This window comes from Elaeis guineensis, chromosome 3 (genome assembly GCF_000442705.2).
Source record: "Elaeis guineensis isolate ETL-2024a chromosome 3, EG11, whole genome shotgun sequence".
Taxonomy (NCBI): Eukaryota; Viridiplantae; Streptophyta; class Magnoliopsida; order Arecales; family Arecaceae; genus Elaeis; species Elaeis guineensis.
The window spans coordinates 19,924,993-19,948,625 of record NC_025995.2 but is presented as its reverse complement, the minus strand read 5'-3'; the positions used below and the strand labels follow the sequence as shown (position 1 = coordinate 19,948,625).

General features: G+C 39.8%; 1 protein-coding gene across 1 annotated transcript; it reads right to left on the bottom strand.

Moving 5' to 3' along the window:
• Positions 1-390: 390 nt before the first annotated feature.
• LOC105042181 (auxin-induced protein 22D) lies at positions 391-1,942 on the bottom strand. The gene is made up of 4 exons (XM_010919301.4): positions 1,549-1,942; positions 1,252-1,457; positions 1,037-1,136; positions 391-944 (listed from the first exon to the last, which is right to left on the bottom strand). Exons 1-4 carry the CDS (start codon positions 1,746-1,748, stop codon positions 869-871), a joined length of 582 nt encoding a protein of 193 aa, XP_010917603.1. The 5' UTR covers positions 1,749-1,942; the 3' UTR covers positions 391-868.
• Between the last annotated feature and the right edge of the window lie 21,691 nt (positions 1,943-23,633).

The window sequence follows — 23,633 nt, the reverse complement described above, 5'->3', positions numbered from 1 at the left end:
ATGAATTGACTCCATATTGGATACTCTCCTACCGGTGCAATCACATGCATGTTGTCGGATAATTTTTTTGAACTCCATTTGCCAGGAACATGAGCACATGGGAAGAAGGAAAAGAAGGCTCCCAAGATCCTCTCCACCTGCAAGTTCCCTGCCACATTCAGTGTCCTTTGTCGGCAAGACGTTCCAACATAAAGCAGTCCATTTGCTCTGTATATATCAGTCTGTGTTGACATTGTTGCTTATTATATCAGTCTTTGTTTACGATCAACCAAAATGCTCCATCTCATTATCCATCAAAAGTAATCAGTTTTACGTTCGTTGGACCCTGGGATATATTGATTCCTAAGTAGCCATCCTGGGTCAATCCATCAAAAAATAAAGAAACTAGTATTGCAAGAGTTTATATGACCCACATGATTCATTTTAAATCATTATTGAGTACATAGGAAACAACAAGCACGCCTTCCTCTTACATTTGCTTTGATAATATAAATACATGCCCATAAAAAATTCAGACATTTCTATTCTTTTAACAAAATCAAAAAAGCAGAAAGATTGTACCAAAACAAAACCAAAAAGAAGAGTAGAATTCCTTAATTTCCTTTATACAATTGCATAATAGAAATGGTGCCTAAGATTTGAGTAGTCTATTGCAAAACTCGTAGCACAACCTCTCTTTTTTTTTTTTTTTTTTCTTTTTTCTCTATGGATCTGGTTTTGGTGGTGAGACGAATTGCATAAGAGATCCAGTGTCCAGCGTTCCATCCGAGAAATTTCCAAGAATTTGGAGAACCAAGCAAAAATAGAAGCCAACATGTCCCTGACATGTTTTCATCTCTCTCAAATACCTAATGCAAGGTGGGAATAGTCATGGGATTGAACCCAAGCCTTTTGCTTCAGATCCTTTCATTATCCTCATTCTTTTGCATGAGGAGAGGAACATCCTACAGGCATATGGAGAGGAGACTACTATTAGTCCACAAAATCATGAAAAATACTTTGGAAGTTCTAAAACACCATTAGAGTTTATACTCACTCCCATGGAACATCTCCAACCAACATCCAATCCCCATCTTTATCTTCATACGTGATAGCATATTCATACACATTGCTTTCGTCCATCCTTGAAATCTCACCTGAATAGAAAAAGGAAAGATCAAGAAGAATTAAATCATCTTCTTCTCTTTTTTATCATTGACTTTTTTTTTTTTTTTTGTTTTTAAGAGAACTGTTTATCATCATCTTACTCACCTAAGGAAAAGCATTTGAACATATCCTCCAAGGCCTCTCTGAGCTCCTTGTACCCCTTGTAGACCTTGAGATCAATTTTCCTCAGATAAGGAGCCCCATCCATACTCACCTTCACATACATTCCAGTGGTCTCTGCCTCCATCTTCATTGCTTGGTAGCTATTCTTCCTATATGATCGGATTGGTGGCCACCCCACAATTTGTGCCCTGTCATGTTAAGCCCACAATTTTGTTTCTATGAGATGATCCTTCAATTCAAATTCACATCTGATCTAGTCTTAATGTACAACATACTTACTTTGCTGCTGGTTTTTGGTCTTTCTCAACTGACTTGATCTCCGAGGAACTTCTCTTTGTAGCCTCCAAGATTGCCCATTTGCTACTCCTAGGGAGCATCGATGGTAGCTTCTTAGGCTCATCGGTCCCCGGCAGCCCAAGCCTTAGCTCGGTTGCTTTAAGGTTGTCGAGATCACTCCCATAGCTTCCTCCACCTTCCATTCTCCTCTAAATTCAAACACTACCACCTAGGAAATCAGATTTTGGATCTAAATAAAGTGGTTGATGAAGAATTATATGTAGAAAGCTGGCGAAGAATGAAGAAGATTGGCTAAGTGCTATAGCGGTGATAATAGATCATGGAGGGGCTATATAGTTGTTTCATAGTCTTATAGATTAGAAGGAATAATGGAGGGGGAGACAATCTTAAGGCACTCTCTCTCAATACATGGAAATGGGGTAGGGAACAGCTAGACTGGTGGGGAAGTTGGAGGGCAACTTTAAGAGGAATGCCGGGCCAATCTGGGACAGGCCGGCCATCGGTTTATGCCGCGGGTTTGGATCGGAGGGAAGAGATTCCTTGGAGGACAATTCACAAGGCTATGCCTGGGGACAGTTCCATGTGGGTGGGCCCCGGCCCATGGGCCATGTGATTGGAAAGGACAACTCAGCTTTGGGTTTTATTAAGGAGCTGTGAGGTGGCACATGGTGTGTTTCTTTCCTTTTGGGTTGCCTAATGATTGATGGATAGTTATTAAATGCTAACTTTCATTGATATTCTCATGTGGATTTCAGAATGCTTTTTTTAATTGACATAAGAGTGCTTACCATTTTGTCCGAATCTCATATAATAATAAAAAAAATGTCGTGTAAGATTTTTTAATTATTGAGTCGATTTAGGATGGTCAACTAAGTTAGAGGAACTCATGTCTGGATTGAAAATGCTTGATTGCTATATGAGCTGAACTACTGTGCTAGATCCGAGATCTCTCTTCGAGCTTCGGCCAAATAAGTTTGAAATGTGAACGAGATAGGGTCAATGAATAGAAAGAGCTAATGGTTAATTAGTTTTGGAGTGTACACACCATTTGGCAAGAAGGCTTGTTTTTTGTCTAGCTAAATAGAAGCTCCCGTAGGCACATGTGGCATTTAGATACAAAGTGAAGGTTAGCATGATGATCTTTCTTGGTAGCATGGTTCATTATGGAGAAATAAACAATTTAGGTACTTATATTGTTTTTTCCTCAAAAATCTATTTGTAAGATTGAATTTTAATTACCTTGGTGCAAAGTGATATTTCATTTCAAAGCCTTAAAGAGTCCTGGGACTCTACCAAAATTTTTGAACAAGAATCTTTGTGAATAGCTCAAGTTTGATAAATAATTAAACGAGTCGGCTCGATTATAAAATAATCTAAGCTTAAGTCAAGTCAAACTTCCTCGAGCTTTGCTTTGTTTACTTCCCTAGTCAATGGGATCATATGGCATATCCTGTTACCTAAGCATGATTGGCTAGCAAAAGCTTCATCATCGAGTTGTTGTGACAAACCAATGGGTGGGATATGCGTGGATTCTTCTATGTGATATTATTTCCCCGATGGGCAAGAGCTAATAGACGAGTAGAAAATGTTGAGGAAGAGTGGAGTAGAGCAGGTTGAATGGAGAATAACATGCTGATTTTGAATGGGTTTTAAGTAATCTGTTAGTCAGTTTTGCTAAATAAATTTCATAGTATTAGAAGTATATTTGAATGTATTTCATCTGATAAATGATTCTCATCTTACTCTACGACATTTATTTTCTTCACACTCCATCGTAGATGCATCTCAAATTAGGTAGACTTGTACATTGCACCATTTGAAAGTCTAACTATCACTATTGTTTTAATGATATATATATATATATTTTTGAGAGAGAAGATTTTATTATTGTTGGGGTAAACCGACCGACCTCCGACTTTGATCACTATGACTTCGACTATGCATCGATCGAACAGATAGTTTCGATTCTTCATCAACTGATCGAGCTAATTACGCCGATCTACTGTTGGCTAATCAACTAAGATCGATTGACTGACTAGTATTCGACTACCATCGATTGACAGTAGACGATTTAAACCATCGGCATGCGTCGGCATGACAGAATTAATAGCTGACAGTTGCTCATAAATTCTACCGACATAAAGTCGGTTATACCGATGTACGGTCGGCAATCTGCTCAACATACCATAACCGTCACAAACGGTTATCGACTACGTGTCGTGGCTATTAAGGAAAAGTAACGCCCTACTAATTCTATATTTATGGCTCGACAATTTAGCACCATAAAAAGTGAGACCACGTGCTCGACGGTTACACCAGAATCACCTATAAAAAGGAGAGGTAAGTGAACAGTACGGATAAGCCAACTTTGGACCAAAGCTCTGTTACTTCATACAATCAAAGTTATTGTTCACCAACTTCTTCTGACTTAAGCATCGGACGGTCCCCACCGGACACCAATCCGGTCTGTGTGGACACTGCCTTGCAGGGCTTGATATCGATGACCGACGATGGAGAGTTGGCCACAACAGATTGGTGCACAAGGAAGGGGGCAGAAGGAGACAACATTTCATTATGACGAAAATCAGAGCCCAACGCTCGACTGCAACTGGATCAGCAAGACACTCTTCCCATTGAAAAGAGGGTCCTCCCCCTCCTCTAGTAGCAGCGTCTAGTTCTTCACGTCCCGTGATTACCATGGATGTCCAGATTGCTGCACTCGTGCAGCAAATGAATGTTCTTTTGGAGGCAGTCAAAAGCCTCCAACAATAGCAGATCCAGCAGCAGTAGTAGTCGCTAGCAGAACAACTGGCGGCATATTCGATGCCATCTAGGCACAGCTGCCGCCATTCACGGCGATCACCTTCCCCTTCTCTGGAGCGGCCATCTCGGCTCTCTCGCTGGGATGAACAGCGATATTCTCAGCACTCTCGCCGTACCGCCCATCATTCGCGGCATTCCTCTTCTTCCCATCTCGACCATATTAGGAAAGGGAAACGGCTGCGGATACCTTCTCCTTCTCTTTCAAGCTCGTCGGGGGGTTTTACCTCCGGAGTTTCTCAGCAGCGTCGGTTCGATGAGTATGAGCGCAAGCTTCAAGAAATCAACCACCGACTCGCCCAACTTCAGGTGGAAGGTCGGAAGTCTTCCAACGATTACGACTTTCACACGTCCAGCCTCTCTCTCGGCACATCTTGGATGAACCGATCCCATCTCGGTTCAAGATGCCGCAAGTGGAGCCATATGACGGATCCATCGATCCAATTGACCACCTCGAGAGCTACAAGGCTCTCATGACAATTCAGGGGGCAACTGATGCCCTCTTGTGTATCGATTTTTTGGTAACTCTTCGGAAAGCTGCTCGAGCCTGGTACTCTGGACTTCAGTCGAAAGCATATACTCCTTTGGACAGCTAGAATATTCTTTCATGGCTCACTTTAGCACCAGTTAAAGGCCGCCACGAACCTCTGATAGTCTCTTCTCGATCAAACAAGGAGAGACTGAGACACTTCGAGATTTTGTGACCCGTTTTAATGCGGCCACGCTTGAGGTTAGGGACCTCAATGAAAATATGGCCATATCAACCATGAAAAAAAGGTTTGAGGAGATCTCGATTTACATATTCTTTGGACAAGACTCTCCCTCGGACTTATGTCAAACTTCTGGAGCGTGCATACAAATATATGTGCATAGACGAAGGAGCTTCTGACCGATGTCAGATAGAAGACAAAGGTCAGAAGAAGAAGAAATAGAAGAAGGAAGGAGCTCCGACCGAATCGAGTCGGCCATCTTCTAATAAGCAAGCTTCCCCCCGACGACGGAGTCCAAAGTCGAGTTACGGCAGGTATGACTCCTATACTCCTCTTTTTGCTCCTTGTGCGCAGATCCTTATGAAAATCAAAAGAGCGGAATACCTACGACATCCTCCATCGATGAAAGCATTGTCGAGGAACCATGATCGGAGAAAGTATTATCAGTTTTATCATGATCATGATTACAATACCGAACAATGCATTCAACTCAAGGATAAGATAGAAGCACTGATTCGATGAGGCTACCTCAGAAAGTATCGGAGAGATTCACCGACACAATCTCCTGTCGATTGACGATCTCACTGCAAACTGAGAAAGCTGTAAATAATCAACCGACTGTCGGGGTGATCAATATGATCTCTGAATGATCGAATTGGGAGGCAACTTCCGAAGAAGAGTCGGTGAAATGACAACGACTCAACAATGTAATAATTTTTTCGGAAGAAGATGTTCGGAGAATTCAGACTCTCCATGATGATGCTATTGTCGTCTCAGCAATGATAGTAAATTATGATGTAAAAAAAATCCTTGTAGATAATGAAAGTTTAACTGATGTTCTATTTTACTAGACTTTCTCCCGAATGCGACTGTCGACAGACCAACTTAGAAGAGTCTCGACTCCATTGGTCGGCTTCATAGGAGATGCTGTCATAGTGAAAGAAAAAATCTCTCTCCCCTTAACCGCTGGAACCAAACCATAATAGAGCACTATTTTCATAACGTTCACGATGGTTCGAGTCCTTCAGCTTATAATGCCATACTTGGATGACCTGGGCTTAATGCTCTGAGAGCAGTAGTTTCGACATACTATTTATTAGTCTGATTTTCGATGAGATATGGGGTTGGAGAGATGTACGGAGATCAACAACTCGCCTGACGCTGCTTCCTTGTCTCCACCCAAAATAATAAATCTGAAGACTCTTTGTCCGTTGATAAATTGGACCAAAGAGAGAATCAGGAGAGGGGTGAACCAGCTGAACAACTAATTTTTATCCCATTAAAAGAAGAAGAACTCGAGAAAACAGTCCAAATTGGATCGCAGCTACCCGACTCAGAGCAGCAATAATTATTAAAATTACTTAGAGACAATGTCGATATTTTACTTGGTTGGCCATCAATATGCTCGAGATCTCTTCAGAAATAATAACTCACCGACTTAACATCAACCCAAATGTTAAGTCGATGAGACAGAAGAAGTGACATTTTGCTCCTAAAAGATAAAAGGTCATTGATGAAGAAGTCGACAAACTCCTCGCAGCAGGCTTCGTCAGAGAAGCTACATATCCCGACTGGCTCGCCAATATGGTGATGGTAAAAAAAGTCAATAAAAAAATGAAGGATCTACATCGACTATACTGATCTGAATGAAGCTTGTCCGAAAGACAGCTTTTCATTGTCAAAGATTGATCAATTGGTTGATGCGACTTCTGGCCACCGACTTCTGAGCTTCATGGATGCCTTCGCTGGGTATAATCAAATCTGCATGGCATGAGAAGATGAAGAGCACATTACTTTTGTGACCAACAAAGGCATATACTGCTATAAAGTAATATCTTTCGGTCTGAAGAATATCGGTGCTACCTCCCAACAGCTCGTCAACAAGATCTTTAAGGCACAGATTGGACGGAACATGAAAGTATATGTGGACGACATGCTGGTGAAGAGTCTCCAAACTTCAGATCATGTTCGGGACCTGGAGGAAGCCTTCGGCACACTCCGACGGTATCTGATGAAGTTAAACCCGACCAAGTGTGCGTTTGAAGTAACCTCCGAAAATTTTTTTAGATTTCTTATTTCACAACGAGGAATCGAGGCTAATCCCAAAAAAATAAAGGTCATTATCGACATGAAGCACCCAAGTTCAAAGAAAAAGATACAACAACTCAACGAAAAGATTGTCGCACTCCATTGATTTATTTCTAGATCGATCGAGAGATGTCTACCATTCTTCAAAATTTTATGACAGACGGACTTCTCATGGTCAGATGAATGCCGACAGTCATTTGAAGACTTGAAAACCTACTTGGCTTCTCCACCTTTGCTTACAAAATCAAAGATCAGAGAGACATTGTATCTTTATTTGGCGACTTCAACAGAAGCAGTTAGTTCGGTGCTCATCCAGGAGGATGAAAATCGAATCCATCAATCGATCTATTACACCAGCAAAGTACTTTACAATGCTGAAGTCCGATACTTAAGAGCGGAGAAAATGATCTATGCCCTAATCATATCGGCACAACGACCTTGTCCATACTTCCAAGCACATCCAATTTGGTCTTAACAGATCAGCCGTTGAAGGTAATCTTACATCAACCTGATACATCAGGTCGGATAGCAAAGTAGGCGGTGAACCTTGGCGAGTTTGACATACAATATCTTCCACGACCATCCATGAAGGCACAAGTTCTGGCCGACTTTGTCACAGAATGTACAATATCTGACAATAAGCTAAAAGATACAGATGATAATACAATAAAAGAGGCTACGACTCCCGACCCCGACCTAATGTCGACTTGGGTGCTGCATATTGATGGAGCATCTAATGCACAAGGTAGTGAAGCCGACCTTATACTCACAAATTTCGAAGGGGTAGTCACTAAATACGCCCTTCGATTCAACTTTAAAGCCTCAAATAATCAGTCAAATATGAAGTACTTTTAGCCGGCTTGAAGATAGCCAAGGAGCTTGAGATTGACAGCTTGAAGGTCTTCACCGACTCACAACTGATTGCTGGATAAGCCAAGAGTGAATTTGAAGCCCGAGATCCTACTATGATGATGTACCTTCAGAAGGTGAAAGATATTACAGCGAGCTTGAAATATTTTGACATACTTTCACGATTGGCTACTACTGCTTTCAACTCACTGGGTCGGACATTCGTCGAATGCCTCGAACAGTCGAGCATCGACAAAGTCAAGGAAGTATTGCAACTCACTATCGATCCAAGCTGGATGGATTCGATCGTCCAATACCTGACCAATGGGATCCTTTCTGCAGACTTTTCAGAAGCTAAACCACTCCGATGGACAGCCTTTCAATATGTGATGATGAATGATCATCTCTACAAAAGATCATTCTCTTCTCCTTGTAAAAGTGTTTGAGACCTACAGATGCTGACTATGCACTTAGAGAAGTACATGAAGGGATTTACGAAAATCACTTAGGGGACAAGTCTCTAGCTTATAAAGTCTTACGACAAGGATATTATTGGCCCACCATAAAAAAAGATGTAGCTAAACTCATCCGAAGGTGTGAACCATGTCAAAAGTATGCAAATATACAACATCAATTGGCTAGTTAGCTGACATCGATTGCAGCACCATGGCCCTTCATATAATGGGAGATCGACATATTTGATCCTTTTCCTCTGGTCAGAAAAAATTTATAGTGATCACTCTCGATTACTTTATCAAATGGATGAAAGCCGAACCTCTGGTGTAAATCACTGAAAGCAAGATGGAAGACTTCATTTAGAAATCTATCATTTATAAATTTGGTTTGCCGCACACTATCATCACCGACAATGGTCAACAATTTGATAATCAAAATTTCAAAGAGTTCTATGTGAAGTTTTATATTATGCACAAACTTACGTCGGTCGGCCATCCACAGTCAAATGGAGAGATGGAAGTAACCGACCAAACAATCCTGTACAAGCTAAAAACTCGACTGAATGAAGCCAAAGGTCTCTGAGTGGAAGAACTATATCCGATCTTATGGGCGTATCGAATGACTCCTTACATACCAATCGAAGAATCTTCTTTCAACTTAGCTTATGGGACAGAAGCAATGATACCGTTCGAGATTGGATTGCCATCAACAAGAGTGGAATAATATAGTAAACCGAGCAACTTCGAATGTCGGAGAGCCGACTTAGATCTCCTTCCAGAACTCCGACAGCAAGCTAAAGTTCGAATGGTTGCATATCGGTAAAGGATAGTCCGGTATTATAATGCAAGAGTTAAGTCGAAGATCTTTTGATCAGAAGATTTAGTCTTAAGAAAAGCAGAAATCTCAAAACTATCCCCGAACTGAGAATGACCTTACAGAATATCTGAAACTCTTAGACCAGGCGCATATTAACTAGAAACCCTCGAAGGGTCGGTGATTCTCCGAATATGGAATACCGACAATCTGAAGATGTATCATCAATAAAGTTGTCGATATATATATTATTTAAAATACAATCAGAATTTTAGAATCACAAGCCTTTGACAAGTTTTATCAACTACTGACTATATATTGGCTTTCATTGTCAAAGTCGAACTATCTGCTGTACTTTGACACGAAGTTTATTTCAGCATCCACTATAAAAATTGAAGAATCAACTGCTTCGGTGAATTTTGATTTTTCTGCAAAAATCGACATACTGACTGCAATCTCAACTGACATCGATCATACAAGCTTTCACTACAAAAGCCTTACTGCTGATTATATTTCGATTTTCAATGTCGGCTCTTCATTGTAAAAGCTAACTATAGTCAAAAGAGTAATATGCCGACTTAGTCCCAACTAAGCAGAACGAAAATACCAAAATGACCAAAAGTCAGATTGAAATTATACCGACATGGCTACAACTAGTCGAAGGATATTCGGCTTGCCACCGATTATTAAATGATCCAACGTACAAATCCGACTAAGTGTCGGGTACTACATATTCAACTTACCATCAAAATACATCGAGGACTACATGATTAACAGATATTCTATGAATCTTACCGAGTGATCGGATCACCGATCAATGTTCGATGGTTACTTTACATTGCAGACATTGCAAATATTTCAAAAAACAAGAGTTCAAACTGAGAAATATTTTTATTCATTGTCAACAAAGAGTTACAAAATTGAACCGAAGTCCGACTACAAGTATCAGACTACCAAAAAAAAGAGACAAAATACACCGACTAAGCTTCGTCACCATTCCTGTTCCTTTGTTCGGGGGTAGCATCGTCGACTTAAACGATTTCAAGCTCGATCGGTGCTTCATCTTGAGTCGGAGCAGCTTCTTCTTTAGTAACCCTGTCTTCTGATCCTGGAGGGATGATGCTGCTCAAGTCGAGGCTCGGGTATAATTTTTCGACTGCATCTCGACCGTCTTCATACTCGATGCAGTACAAGGCAAAGCCACTTTCGAGGATCTCTTTCTTGAATTCTTTCAAACCTCAAAAATCCTCGACTGTTCGACTCAATGCCTCCCTTGCCAACTCCACTTCTGCCTTTACCAAGTCAGCATCGGCTCGAGCGGAGGATAATTCTTCTTTGGCCAGTGCCAACCTTTTCAGGCTGGCCTGATGAAGTCCACGTTCGGCTTCAAGTTCCTCAATGCATTCATCTCACTCCTGTTGAAGCTGGTGGATAGAGTGCTTCTTGCTCTTGACCTGTGACTCAAGAGCCGAAATAGGCTCATGAGCCAACTTAAGTTCGGCTCTCGATGATACCAAGTTGTTAGTTAGTAGGAAAACCTCCTTCTGAAGTTTGGCTTCCTGCTCCACCACTGACTTAAGTTGTTCAAGTGCAGTCGCTTTCTCAGCATCAGTGGTTACCACTTTATTCTTTCATGCACTACGGATGTCACCAAACTTCATGTAGCCGGCCTCCAGGTTGGACATGTCATGGATCAACTGCAGACAGAAGATAAGTCAGGTTAAAAAGAAGAAGAAGAAGAAGAAGAGTCTATCAAAGAAATTTATCCCGATGATCGTCGGATAAAAGGATAAAAATATTTCAACCACCGACCATTTCCTTCGATGCTCTCGATCAGCGGGAAGAAGAGTAGCATGGCACAGTCGCTTGGCTAGAATAGACTTGACCAGGGCCGATTCATCGACAGGCACTTGAAGGTCGAAGTAAACCATATGGCCCTTCGATGCAACTTCTTCCACCGATGTCACTAGAGCTTTCCCCCGATCTGCTATCGACGGCCCCATGTTTGAAAGCAAGGGAAAGCTTGAGCTTGACTGCACCCCAACTAAAAGAGCAACTGACGTCGCTGCAGATTGTTCAGGTTCTCTTGCCTCGGCCCAAACCTCCTCAGGTGGTGGGACTACCGATGCTGTTTCGGTAGTTCTCCTTGCCGACCTTTCCTCAGACGATGCAGTAGGGAGCACTGTCGGGACCGACAATACTAAGACTGGCTCGAGAACCGATGTCGATGGAGCATCAGGTTCCATAGCCGATGTTGAAATGCCGACTGGAGCTGATGTTTGATGCCTCTTCGGTGGCCGTGAAGGCCCGACCTCAGACGCTGCCCTCTTCTTGGCAGCATGCTAACGAATGTTGGCATTCGACACTCGCACCCTCTGCTGCATGGCTGTAATTATAACGGAAGTCAGTATAATTCAGTAAGTAAAAAAAAAGTCAGAAATGACCGACTAACTATACTATACCTAGACGAGGGACTGAACTAAGGTCGGTATTATAAAGGGCCTGTTTGGTTACAAGCTCTCTCTATTTCGGAACCACCATGTCTTTCAGTCGGTGAAAGTCCTCTTAGTCTTCGACCTCTACTCGGCTATTGTCGTTGGGACCGATTTGTGGATTGCCCCAACGAGAAGAAAAACCCCAAGGAAGGAAGAAGGAGCAAAGAAGAATTGATTCTTCCATCCATGAATGGACGATGGAAGATCGATAATAAAGGATAGACCTTTTCAGAGGTTGAAGAACCACCACCCTCGGACCTTCGGATGAGGTCAGAGGACAAAGAAGGCTCGAAAAAGAGAAAGACGAGGTATGGTCGGCAACATCCGACACAACAAAGCAAAACTAATTATCAGCCAGACCGAGTTCGGTGCCAGTTGAGCCAGGCAAAGTTTGTAATAATTCAAAATATTTTGGATAAATTTTGAGATAAAAAATCGAAGACCTGTCCAAAGATCTTCGACATAGAAGGTCACTTGGCCCGAAGGAGGGTTATTCACTCGACCATCGGCTCCAGGGGCGAAAAGTTGAAACTGTTCTAGGATATAGAACTGCTCCCAGAGCCGCTCAATGTTCGGTCCCAAAAGTGAAGAGACCTCCACCTTCAAACTTGACTGGGATTCATCAGTCGGATTCTCCGACCGATCATCCCAAGAAGGAGAAGTCTTGGCCATAAGAACGACTCTAAAGAAGATGAGGATTCTAAAGGAAAGAACTCAAAAAGAAAAATGAACTTGATCTGAAAGTTGGGAGCAATAATCTCGAACGTTGGGGCAACAATCTGACAGAGTCTCTGCACCAAAGATAGTGAAAAATAAAAATTTGACTGAGAGTGACTCTATGTACAGGATCCCTCAACGGTCGAGATGAAGGCAGTTAGATCGAAGATCTACCAGATGATGATAAATAGCAACATTTGGACTGACCATTGATCGAACGATTCGGTGCACCTGCTCCAGATCAAGCCACATCATCTCTATCCGCATGAACAACTCCAACCCAATAACATTCGGACACGTGGCATAAATTTACTTGTTAAAATCATATCATCCGATGTCGAATCGACTTTTCGAAATGACGCCTGACATTGACAACTGATACCGAATTGATCGATCAGTATCCAAACGACTGTACCTTTCAACATGACAAAATATCCGATCATCCATATCTCAGAGAAAATGGCATCAAAATTGGGACTCATCTTCATCAACTGATCGAGCTAATTGCGCCGACCTACTGTCGGCTAATCAACTAAGATCGGTTGACCGACTAATATTCGACTCTCACTGATCGACAGTGGATGACTTAGACCGTCGGCATGCGTCGGCATGACAGAACTAATTGCCATTGGTCGCTCATAAATTCTGCCGACGTAAAGTCGGTAATCTGCTCAACATGGCATAACCGTCACAAACGGTTATCGACTACATATCGCGGCTATTAAGGGGAAGTAACGCTTCGCTAATTCTATATTTATGATCCGATAATTTAGCACTATAAAAAATGAGACCACGTGCTCGACGGTTACACCAGAATCACCTATAAAAAGGGGAGATAAGTAAACAGTATGGATAAGCCAACTTTGGGCCAAAGCTCTGGTACTTCATACAATCAAAGTTACTGTTTATCAACTTTCTCTGACTTAAGTATCGGAGGATCTCCGCCGGACATCAATTTGATCTGTGTGGATGCTGTCTTGCAGATGGTCGATACCGACGACAGACGATGAAAAATTGACCGCAATAATTACTATAGTCATAAACTAGGAATTTTACTTATTGCCATATTTGTACATTCAGGACTTCTCGAATTGATTGTATGAATCCTTTTTTTTGGTCTATAAGGGTTGTTATCATCAATATTCAAATTGATTGCACAAACAATTATCACTATCCGTGTATGATCTATCTGATTGTGTATGTGTCTATATACATATATTGTGCTAAATACGGGTTGACTCCCCAATTTTTTTCTCATTTTGAGCACTCATCTAAGTTTCATGAAGGGTGTGTTTGAATATCCATAGTTAGGAAATGCATCTAGTTTACGTTAAATATGGTTGTAATTGCTGTACCTGTAATTAAATTTTTGTATTTGATTTAGCAGACTTGTAGTAACACTAAAATAAAATCTGATGTCTATTTTCATGTAGATAAGAACTATAGCTGTACTTGATTGTACCACTAAAGCAGTTTAGTTATGTCCTCCACAACCGCCCCCACCCCAAGTACTGTCCTTGTTGGGACTTAAACATATTAGAAAGATGCCTGCAAAATTTTTTCTAGATATACTAGTTTCTCTTCCAACATATTCGGCTGTAAGATAAAATACTATAACTACATGGCCCCAAAATGGTTTAGCTTGCAGGTTTTGGTCAATTTATAGCAATCCAAACAATGAAAAAAGGTTATAACGTCCATCCTGTAACTAGTGTTCACTTGCACGTAGCTACAAGTATCCATACGCACCCTCAAGTAAATAAAATAAGGGGAAGAAGAGGGTGAAGACAGGGGAGAGATGAAAGAGAATTATAAAAGAGAGGTGGAAGATGTAAGGGTTGTGGATCACCGACGTGGTTTCATTCCAATAGAAATGATTAGTGGGAGATAGAAGTATTGATATGGATAATTGTGCCAAAAACCTAATAGCTTAAGATTTTAGGTTGTATTGGATTCCGATGTGTAAGTCTTTTTAGTATTAGGGCTCCCCATCACACAATGAAAATAATAGCATCAGAGTTGATGAATGATGATCAAAGATTATCCTTGACGCCATAAGGTGCTGGAGTTGGTGAAGGGAACCAGATCTAGGGTTTCAGGGTTAGATCTTGAAATTTTTTCAAGATCTTGCAGCGGAAGACTAAAATAAATCAAAATTTATTTTCTAAAATTAGAAAATCTCTAGATCTAAGATCCTATTACATGATTATCACATAGCATTAAATCAGAAATTAAAATATATAGAGCATGAACTACAAGTTGATCATATCAACATGTTTCTATACTACATCTAATGTATGTATTAAACAATAGATCAGATCTATTACCTTACAAGTTAGACGTTCTAACCTTGCTGATCTGGGCTTGAGGATGATGTTGCAAGCCGCACACGCGTCCGGCCTCTAGGAGTCGTCTACATGAGCCCACGAATCTCGACCAGAAGTTCTGCTTCAGGAAATCAGCACAGTATGCTAGTACTGCGCTGATTCTTCTTTGATGGTTGATCAGGTGCCTCATTTTTTCTGATTTGGGCTCTTCCAAAGATGAGAAGTAGGAGGAGGAGTTTCAGATTTGAGACGCTCTTAGAAAACTCAAGATGGAGGAAGAAAAGAGATGAAAATAAACAACCCTAGAAGAAGATCCTCTTCTTCTTCTCGTTTCTCTCTCTAAACATCCTATCTTGTGTCTATTATATCTCCACGACCCAAAGGTCTTTCTCTCTGATTTTTGGATGGCCCAAAGGTATCTCAAATCTCTGTCTTCTTCGAAAGTTTTATAAAGAAACTCATTTTATAGAGAGAGATATGATAGAGTCCTTGTCTAGGTCAAATACCTAGTCAAGGCTTATCCAAACATGGCAAGATAAGGGGCGCCCAACTCTTGAGCACATCCTCCTTATTTTCGTGCATGGATCATCAGAAAAGGATGCACAATGTGTACCCTAAAAGTCACAAAAATTCTAAAAAAAATTTGGATAAATTTGGTGCAAAATTGAAAGAGTTTTGGATTTTTAAAACTCTATCTCATAGAATTCGAAATCCAAACTTATTCCTCTTTGATTTGATCCAAACCACCTTCCATGTAAGAAAGAAGAGAGAAAACCTTTTGTGGATATGGGAGAGACCTAGGAGAGGGCTTTTGTCACACAAAATAAGAGGGAATTGGCATGGAATAAGAGAGAGGGTGTGGGGGGGGCTTATGTGGTGCAAGGTGGAATCCTAGTCTTACTAGGATTCTATCTTATGACTTGTTTTAATTTGGTTTCTCAAATCAAATAAAACCAAAATTAGATCAATCCAATTAAAATAGGTTTTAACCTAATTAAGAATCTAATTTAATCAGATTAAATTAGATTTAAATCTGATTTAATTTTTTAATCAAATTAGAAATTAGGTTAACCCAATCCTAATTGAACTAGGACTAGTTTTTCCTTACAATTGGCTTATCCAATAAACCAATTGAACTTGATCCAATCAAGTCCAAACCAAATCGAATTAAATTATATTTAATTAAACTTAATCTCAACCCATTGGCTTAATCAAATTAAGTCAATTAGCAATCAAATTGCTAATCGATCCTCCTGCAACATTGCACTGGGTTAAATGTCAATCATATTGATCATTTAATCCTAGAATGATTCTTAATCGTTGATCAACCATCCGATTGGATCATGAACTCTAATGTGTGTGACCTCATAGGTCCGAACCTAAGTCGGTAGTACAGAAATAAATTTCTGTATCAATCGAAGTGACCATCTAGCAATAGTACCCGATAACCGGATAGGTCGAATGTGTAGAACAACATCCTTAGAACCCATGCGGATATAGTTTCATATAATTCATCTCCTTGACCAAAATGATCATAGGACATCTCAGAGTTCAACTGTCAACTCTGATCAGGTTGTCCACATTGTATTTCAAAATATCAAATCCATCTGATGGATTACCCTGGCCAAGGTTTTGCTAAATTGAAATACAGTGACTCATTCTTCTCCAACTCTTGGAGTGGTCAATCCCATCTCGATCACACTCTGACTTCGCAAGTACTTGACTGTGCTCAGAAGCCTTCCATCCCTGAATTAGAAATTCAGTTAGTCCAGTATCAAAGCACAGTGAGTTGCTTGCAAGTCACTGAGGCGATCTCAGGTCTAAGGGACACTTATACCTATATCCCATCAGAGATATTCTCGACAGCAGAATGCTCTGGAGTTGGTCACATTCAATGACGATGTATCCTTACATCTCACCTGTATGCCTTACCAGTGTTTCCACACTCCTTGGTTAAGAGGACAACCAACCCATATGGCCTACAGCGACCTATGCTCGATAGAAGCTATCATCTTTATTAACAGCTTATCATTTGGTCGTGAACAGTTTTAAGGACTAATCGATAAATCTTCTCTTTATCGAACTTAAATAGTCCTAAGAACTTCATCATAACAACGGAGTTCATTAGAAGATGAAAGCTTATGATGAAGATGCCAAATATATTTTATTTATTAATAAATTAATTATAATACTTGGTTGCTCAATCGTCAACAGCTTGACGATTGGCTTTTGGGATATTTTCCAACAACTCCCACTTGTCCTAAAGCCACTCGATACAGTATCTAATACCTATCTTTGACTTGTGGTTATCGAACTCCTTTATTGCCAGGGCTTTAGTGAAGGGGTCGTCAGGTTCTCCTTTCCGTCGATCTTCTGAAGGTCGACGTCACCTCGATCCACGATCTCTCGGACCAGGTAGAAGCGGTGCAAAATGTGCTTCGTCCACTGGTGTGCTTTGGGTTCCTTCACTTGAGCTATGGCATCAGTGCTGTCGCAGTAGAGCAAGATTGGACCATCGAGGAAGGGTGCTACTCCGAGCTCAGTGATGAATTTCTTCAGTCACATAGCTTCTTTCGCGGCATCCGATGCTGCGATGTACTCTGCTTCACAAACAGAGTCTGCCACAGTATGCTGCTTGGAACTCTTCCAGCAGATGGCTCCACCATTCAGAGAAAAGATATAACCGACACGCTTCTGCTGTCATCATGGTCAGATTGAAAGCTGAAGTCTGTGAACCCCACAAGTTTCAGATCTGACTTGCCATAAACCAACCATTGGTCCTTAGTATTTCTCAAATACTTAAGGATGGCTTTAACCACTTTTCAGTGATTTTCTCCAGGATCAGATTGGTATCTACTCACTACTCCTAGTGAGTATGCCACATCTGGTCTTGTACATGTCATGACGTACATGATAGATCCCACGACGAAGTATATGGGACTCTACTCATATGCTCTCTCTCTTCAGGACTTGTCGGACAATCCTTCTTAGAGAGAGAAATTCCATGGCCTATCGGTAGATAGTCCTTCTTGGAATTCTCCATGCTGAACCTCTTCAGCACAGTATCTATGTATGTGGACTGGGATAACCCAAGCATCTTTTTAGATCCATCCCTATAGATCTTCATCCCTAGGATGTAGGATGCTTTACCCAAGTCCTTCATGGAGAACTGTGATGACAACCAAACTTTTATTTCCTGTAGTGTAGGGATGTCATTCCTGATTAAGAGAATGTCATCCACGTACAAGACAAGGAATACCCAACTAGATCATTTGCCCATTTATAGATACAGGGCTCTTCTCCATTCTTAATGAAGCATACGTTTTGATCACCTTATCAAAATGCATGTTTCAACTTCGAGAAGCTTGCTTCAATCTATAAATAAATCTTTGAAGCTTGCACACCTTGGACTCATCTGTGGATGTAAACCCCTCAGGTTGTATCATATACACCTCTTTGGTCAGCTCTTCATTTAGGAAAGCTGTCTTTACATTCATCTGTCAGATCTCATAATCCAGATGGGCAGCTATTGCAAGCATTATCCGAATGGATTTGAGCATTGTCACAAGAAAAAATATCTTGTCATAGTCAATACCATAACGTTGACGATATCCTTTGGCAACCAGACGGACTTTATAGTTCTCCTCCTTTTCGTCTGTGCCCCTCTTCTTTTTGAAGATCCATTTACACCCAATGGGTTTAACCCCTTCAGGTGGGTCAACCAATGTCCATACATCGTTGACCTTCATGGACTCCATTTCAGATTTCATGGCTTCAAGCCATTTCTCAGAATCAGATCTCTGCATTGCATCCATATAGGTGATCGGATCCTCATCGTTCTCATCAAGTTCGATGGGATCACCGTTTCGGACCAAAAAATCGTAGTATCTGTCCGGCTGATGTGGTACTCTATTGGATCGCCTTAATGGTGCAGGTACATTGGGCTCCGGATATGATCTAATCGAATCCGACTCAGGTTCAGCTATTGGTGTCGGTCCTTCTACCTGTTGAACTTCATCAAGTTCAACCTTAGAGGCAATGGTTCCTTCACCAAGGAACTCTTTTTCTAAAAAGATTGCCTTAAGGCTGACGAACACCTTTTGTTCATAGCATGGTAGAAAAAATATCCTTTCGTCTCTTTGGGGTACCCAATGAATATGCATTTGTCAGACCTAGGTCCAAGTTTGTCTGTGATTAATTATTTGACATAGGCCGGGCACCTCCAGACCCTAAGGTGTGAAAGTGCTGGCTTACGCCCTATCCATATTTCATATGGAGTTTAATTACAGACTTACTTGGAACCCTATTTAACAGTTAAACAATAGATCAGATCTATTACTTTGCAAGTTAGACGTTCTAACCTCGCTGATCCAGGCTTGAGAATGATGTTGCAAGTTGTACATGCGTTCGACCTCTAGGAGTCATCCACACGAGCCCACGAATCTCGATCAGAAGTCCTGCTTTAGAAAATCAGCACAGTATGCTAGTACTGCACTGATCCTTCTTTGATGGTTGATCAGGTGTCTCTTCTTCCTGATTTAGACTCTTCCAAAGATGAGAAGTAGGAGGAGTTTCAGATCTGAGATGCTCTCAGAAAACTCAAGATGGAGGAAGGGAAGAGATGAAAACAAACAACCCTAGAAGAAGACCCTCTTCTTCTTCTTGTTTCTCTCTCTAAACACCTTATATTGTGTCTATTATATATCCATAATCCAAAGGTCTTTCTCTCTGATTTTTAGATGAACCAAAGGTATCTCAAATCTATATCTTCTGCAAAAATTTTATGAAGAAACTCATTTTATAGAGAGAGATATGATAGAGTCCTTGTCTAGGTCAAATACCTAGTCAAGGCTTATCCAAACATGGCAAGATAAGGGGCGCTCAACTCTTGAGCACCTCTTCCTTATTTTCATGCATGGACCACCAAAAAAGGGTGCACAATATGTACTATAAAAGCTATAAAAATTTTAAAAAAAAATTAGATAAATTTGATGCAAAATTGAAAGAGTTTTGGATTTTTAAAACTCTATCTCATAGAATTCGAAATCCAAACTTATTCCTCTTTGATTTGATCCAAACCACCTTCCATGTAAGAAAAAAGAGAGAAAATTTTTTGTGGATGTGGAAGAGACCTGGGAGAGGGCTTTTGTCACACAAAATAAGAGGAGATTGGCGTGGAATAAGAGAGAGGGTGTGGGGAGGGCTTATGTGGCGCAAAGTGGAATCCTAGTCTTACTAGAATTCTATCTTATGACTTATTTTAATTTGGTTTCTCAAACCAAATCAAACCAAAATTAGTTCAATCCAATTAAAATAGATCTTAACCCAATTAAGAACCTAATTTAATCAGATTAAATTAGATTTAAATTATATTTAATTTTTTAATCAAATTAAAAATTAGGTTAACCCAATCCTAATTGAACTGGAACTAGTTTTTTCTTGCAATTGGCTTATCCAATAAACTAATTGGACTTGATCCAATCAAGTCCAAACTAAATCTAATTAAATTATATTTAATTAACTTAATCTCAACCCATTGGCTTAATCAAATTAAGCCAATTAGCAATCAAATTGCGAATCGATCCTCCTGCAATACTTGCACTAGGTTAAATGTCAATCGTATTGATCATTTAATCCTAGAACGATTCTTAATCATTGATCAACCATCTGATCGGATCATGAACTCTAATGTGTGTGATCTCATATGTCCGAACCTAAGTCGATAGCACAGAAATAAATTTTTATACCAATCGAAGTGACCATCTAGTAATGGTACCCGACGACCGGATAGGTCGAATGTGTAGAACAACATCCTTAGAACCCATGCGGATATAGTTTCCATATAATTCATCCCCTTGACCAAAATGATCATAGGATATCTCAGAGTTCAACTGTCAACTCTGATCAGGTTGTCCACATTGTATTTCAAAATATTAAATCCATCTGATGGATTATCCTGGCCAAGGTTTTGCTAAATTGAAATACAACGACTCATTCTTCTCCAACTCTTAGAGTGGTCAATTTCATCTCGATCACACTCTGATTTCATAAGTACTTGACTATGTCCAGAAGCCTTCCATCTCTGAACTAAAAATTTAGTTAGTCCAGTACCAAAGCACAGTGAGTTGCTTGCAAGTCACTGAGGCGATCTCAGGTCTAAGGGACACTTATATCTATATCCCATCAGAGATATTTTCGACAGTAGAATGCTCTGGAGTTGGTCATGTTCAATGATGATGTATCCTTATATCTCACTTATATGCCATACCAGTGTCTCCACACTCCTTGGTCAAGAGGACAACCAACCCATATGGCCTACAGCGACCTATGCTCGATAGAAGCTGTCGTCCTTATTAACAGCTTATCATTTGGTCGTGAATAGTTTTAAGGACTAATCGATAAATTCTCTCTTTATCAAACTTAAATAGTCCTAAGGACTTCATCATAACAACGAAGTTCATTAGAAGATGAAAGCTTATGATGAAGATGCTAAATATATTTTATTTATTAATAAATCAATTACAATACTTGGTTGCTCAACCATCAACAGTTTGATGATTGGCTTTTGGGATATATTTTCCAACAGTTGGTCAATCTTATTAAGAACACATGCAAACTACTTAATATGGTAGATGTACGTGGACTCATTCGAGCAAAGCATGCTAGGTTAGAGCACAAGTTTCGGCATGGTTCTTAGAAGAGTGGATTCATGTAAGAATATGGTGAAACATGGTTCATAGACATTGAGTGCCTCTTAGGCTAGAGTAGCAACACATTTTGGTGAAGCATGGCTCCTAGAGCAGTAACAAGTGGCGCACCTGAAGAATAATTGAGCACAGGGTTTGATTGCAAAGTAGCAATTGGACTCGAGAGAAATTAATTGACTAACACATTGAGGAGGAGATTGCTACAGTGCATGTGTGACATTTAGTCCGATATATTTGGAGAAATTAGTAGAATATAGAATGATCGATAATGATCGAGCACAAAACTTAAAAGGCTTGAGCATTTCGGTTTGAATTGGTTGTACATGTACATATCATGTCCTTTAGATATTAAGGCTCCTCATCTTCCTAACAAGCAATATTAGAGAAATAGTCTACATAGGATTACATTTTGTTTGGTAGGTTTCTTAGTGGCAATGGGAAACCATGTATCCCGATCTCTTTCTTAGCTTCTACTACAAATCTAATTAGGAGATGTTACAGATGTCTTCAATCTACAATCTCTCAAACAACATCCCCTCTCCCTAGAGTAGGAGCTAGCTCAATTACTGGTATGCACTACTCCATCAACCATATAGATCTTCACTTATACAGTAGATCTCATAAATTAACCATTGACCAACTAAAGAATATCTTGCTCTGCCTCAAAGGAATCAAACCAATTCCTCCTCTGAAAAATATGACATGCTATTAGAATTCTAAATCTAGAAATAATAATTAAAAGTGATAATATAAGTTGAGATTATAAGAATCTCCTCAACATCACTATCATCAATAGGCTTAGATGCTATTGCCACTTCTGAAGAACCTCCTTTGCTCTTTTTTTCTTCTACATAGGTGAGGACATACTTTTTAATATAGCAGTAATAACCTAAGGTCTCATCCAGAAAAGCTAGTTAAAAGAAATTATTTATATTCTTTGGCACTGTATAAGTATTTAAGATCCTTCTAATATATTATCCTTATAAGACTAAGTACATGCCTATCTGGATCCTCATATAATCTTCTATTTAAGCTTTGATATCCTTGCCAGGCCAGGAGTCTAAATCTATTTAAATCTAACCACAAACACTATGTTATTTGGATTCTTTAGCCCTATATAAGCAGGCAAGATCTACCGAGTAAGCAATGTGAGACTAAATATATACTTATGTGGGTCCTCACATATTCTCCTCATGTAAACCATGATTTTTTTTTTGCTAAGCTAAGGGTTTAAATCCAATCAAATTAATCCAATTACAAATACGATGATCATTTCCTAGTCTATATGTGCAATGCAATGGATCTACTATGATATTATTTGTAATGACCTTAGATCTTATCTGAAAAAGCTAGTTGAAAGATGTTATTTTGGTTCCTTGGCCCTGTATAAATAGCAACATCTTCTCAATGCATAATCTATATGGGATCAAATATACATCTATATGAATCCTCATAATGGTCATATTTCTTATAATGATGGTATTGCACCTTGCCTTGTACTTGGATCTCAGTGATGTGCAATAAGATTACCCTTTTAGATATCCATTGACGTATGTTATTAAGCACTTGGACCTAAAAATAATAAGTGATCATGCTGCTAAATCAAAAAGTTTCTTGGTTTTAGTAAATCTTTATCTCACTAGTCCCCTTTCCTTACCATAGTTATCCCAAGATTAGTTAATCCCATCTTTAATTGCTTAGTTGCACTCTCAATTAGGTCTAATCACATTCAATATTATCTATTAATTAATCTATTCCACCAACTTTTTAAATCCTAATTTGTTCATTACAATCCAATTCTATCCATCTCAATTCATTTCATACCCAACTCACTCCCTTCTCTACCTTGTTCCATCTCTAATTAACAAACTAAGAGCCCAACTAAGCAAGATTCCAACTAATTCGATCAACTAATTTAAAATGGGCAAGCTAGATTTCATAGCAAGATTCTATCTAATTCTAGTACTTGACTTGAACGAGCTAACTCAAATTCAACTGATTTTTAACTTGATTCACTAACCCAATCAAATTTTTTCAAAATCACCCTTCAACTCTACCTCTATTCTTATACTGACCAATAATTTT

Bases quoted from the DNA above. Each gene is read 5' to 3' on its own strand.
- LOC105042181 (XM_010919301.4), bottom strand. From the start codon at position 1,748: ATGGAAGGTGGAGGAAGCTATGGGAGTGATCTCGACAACCTTAAAGCA. The intron at 1,458-1,548 runs GTAAGTATGTTG...TTAACATGACAG, and splicing joins GACCAAAAACCAGCAGCAAA to GGCACAAATTGTGGGGTGGC. The intron at 1,137-1,251 runs GTGAGTAAGATG...TTTTCTATTCAG, and splicing joins GTTCAAATGCTTTTCCTTAG to GTGAGATTTCAAGGATGGAC.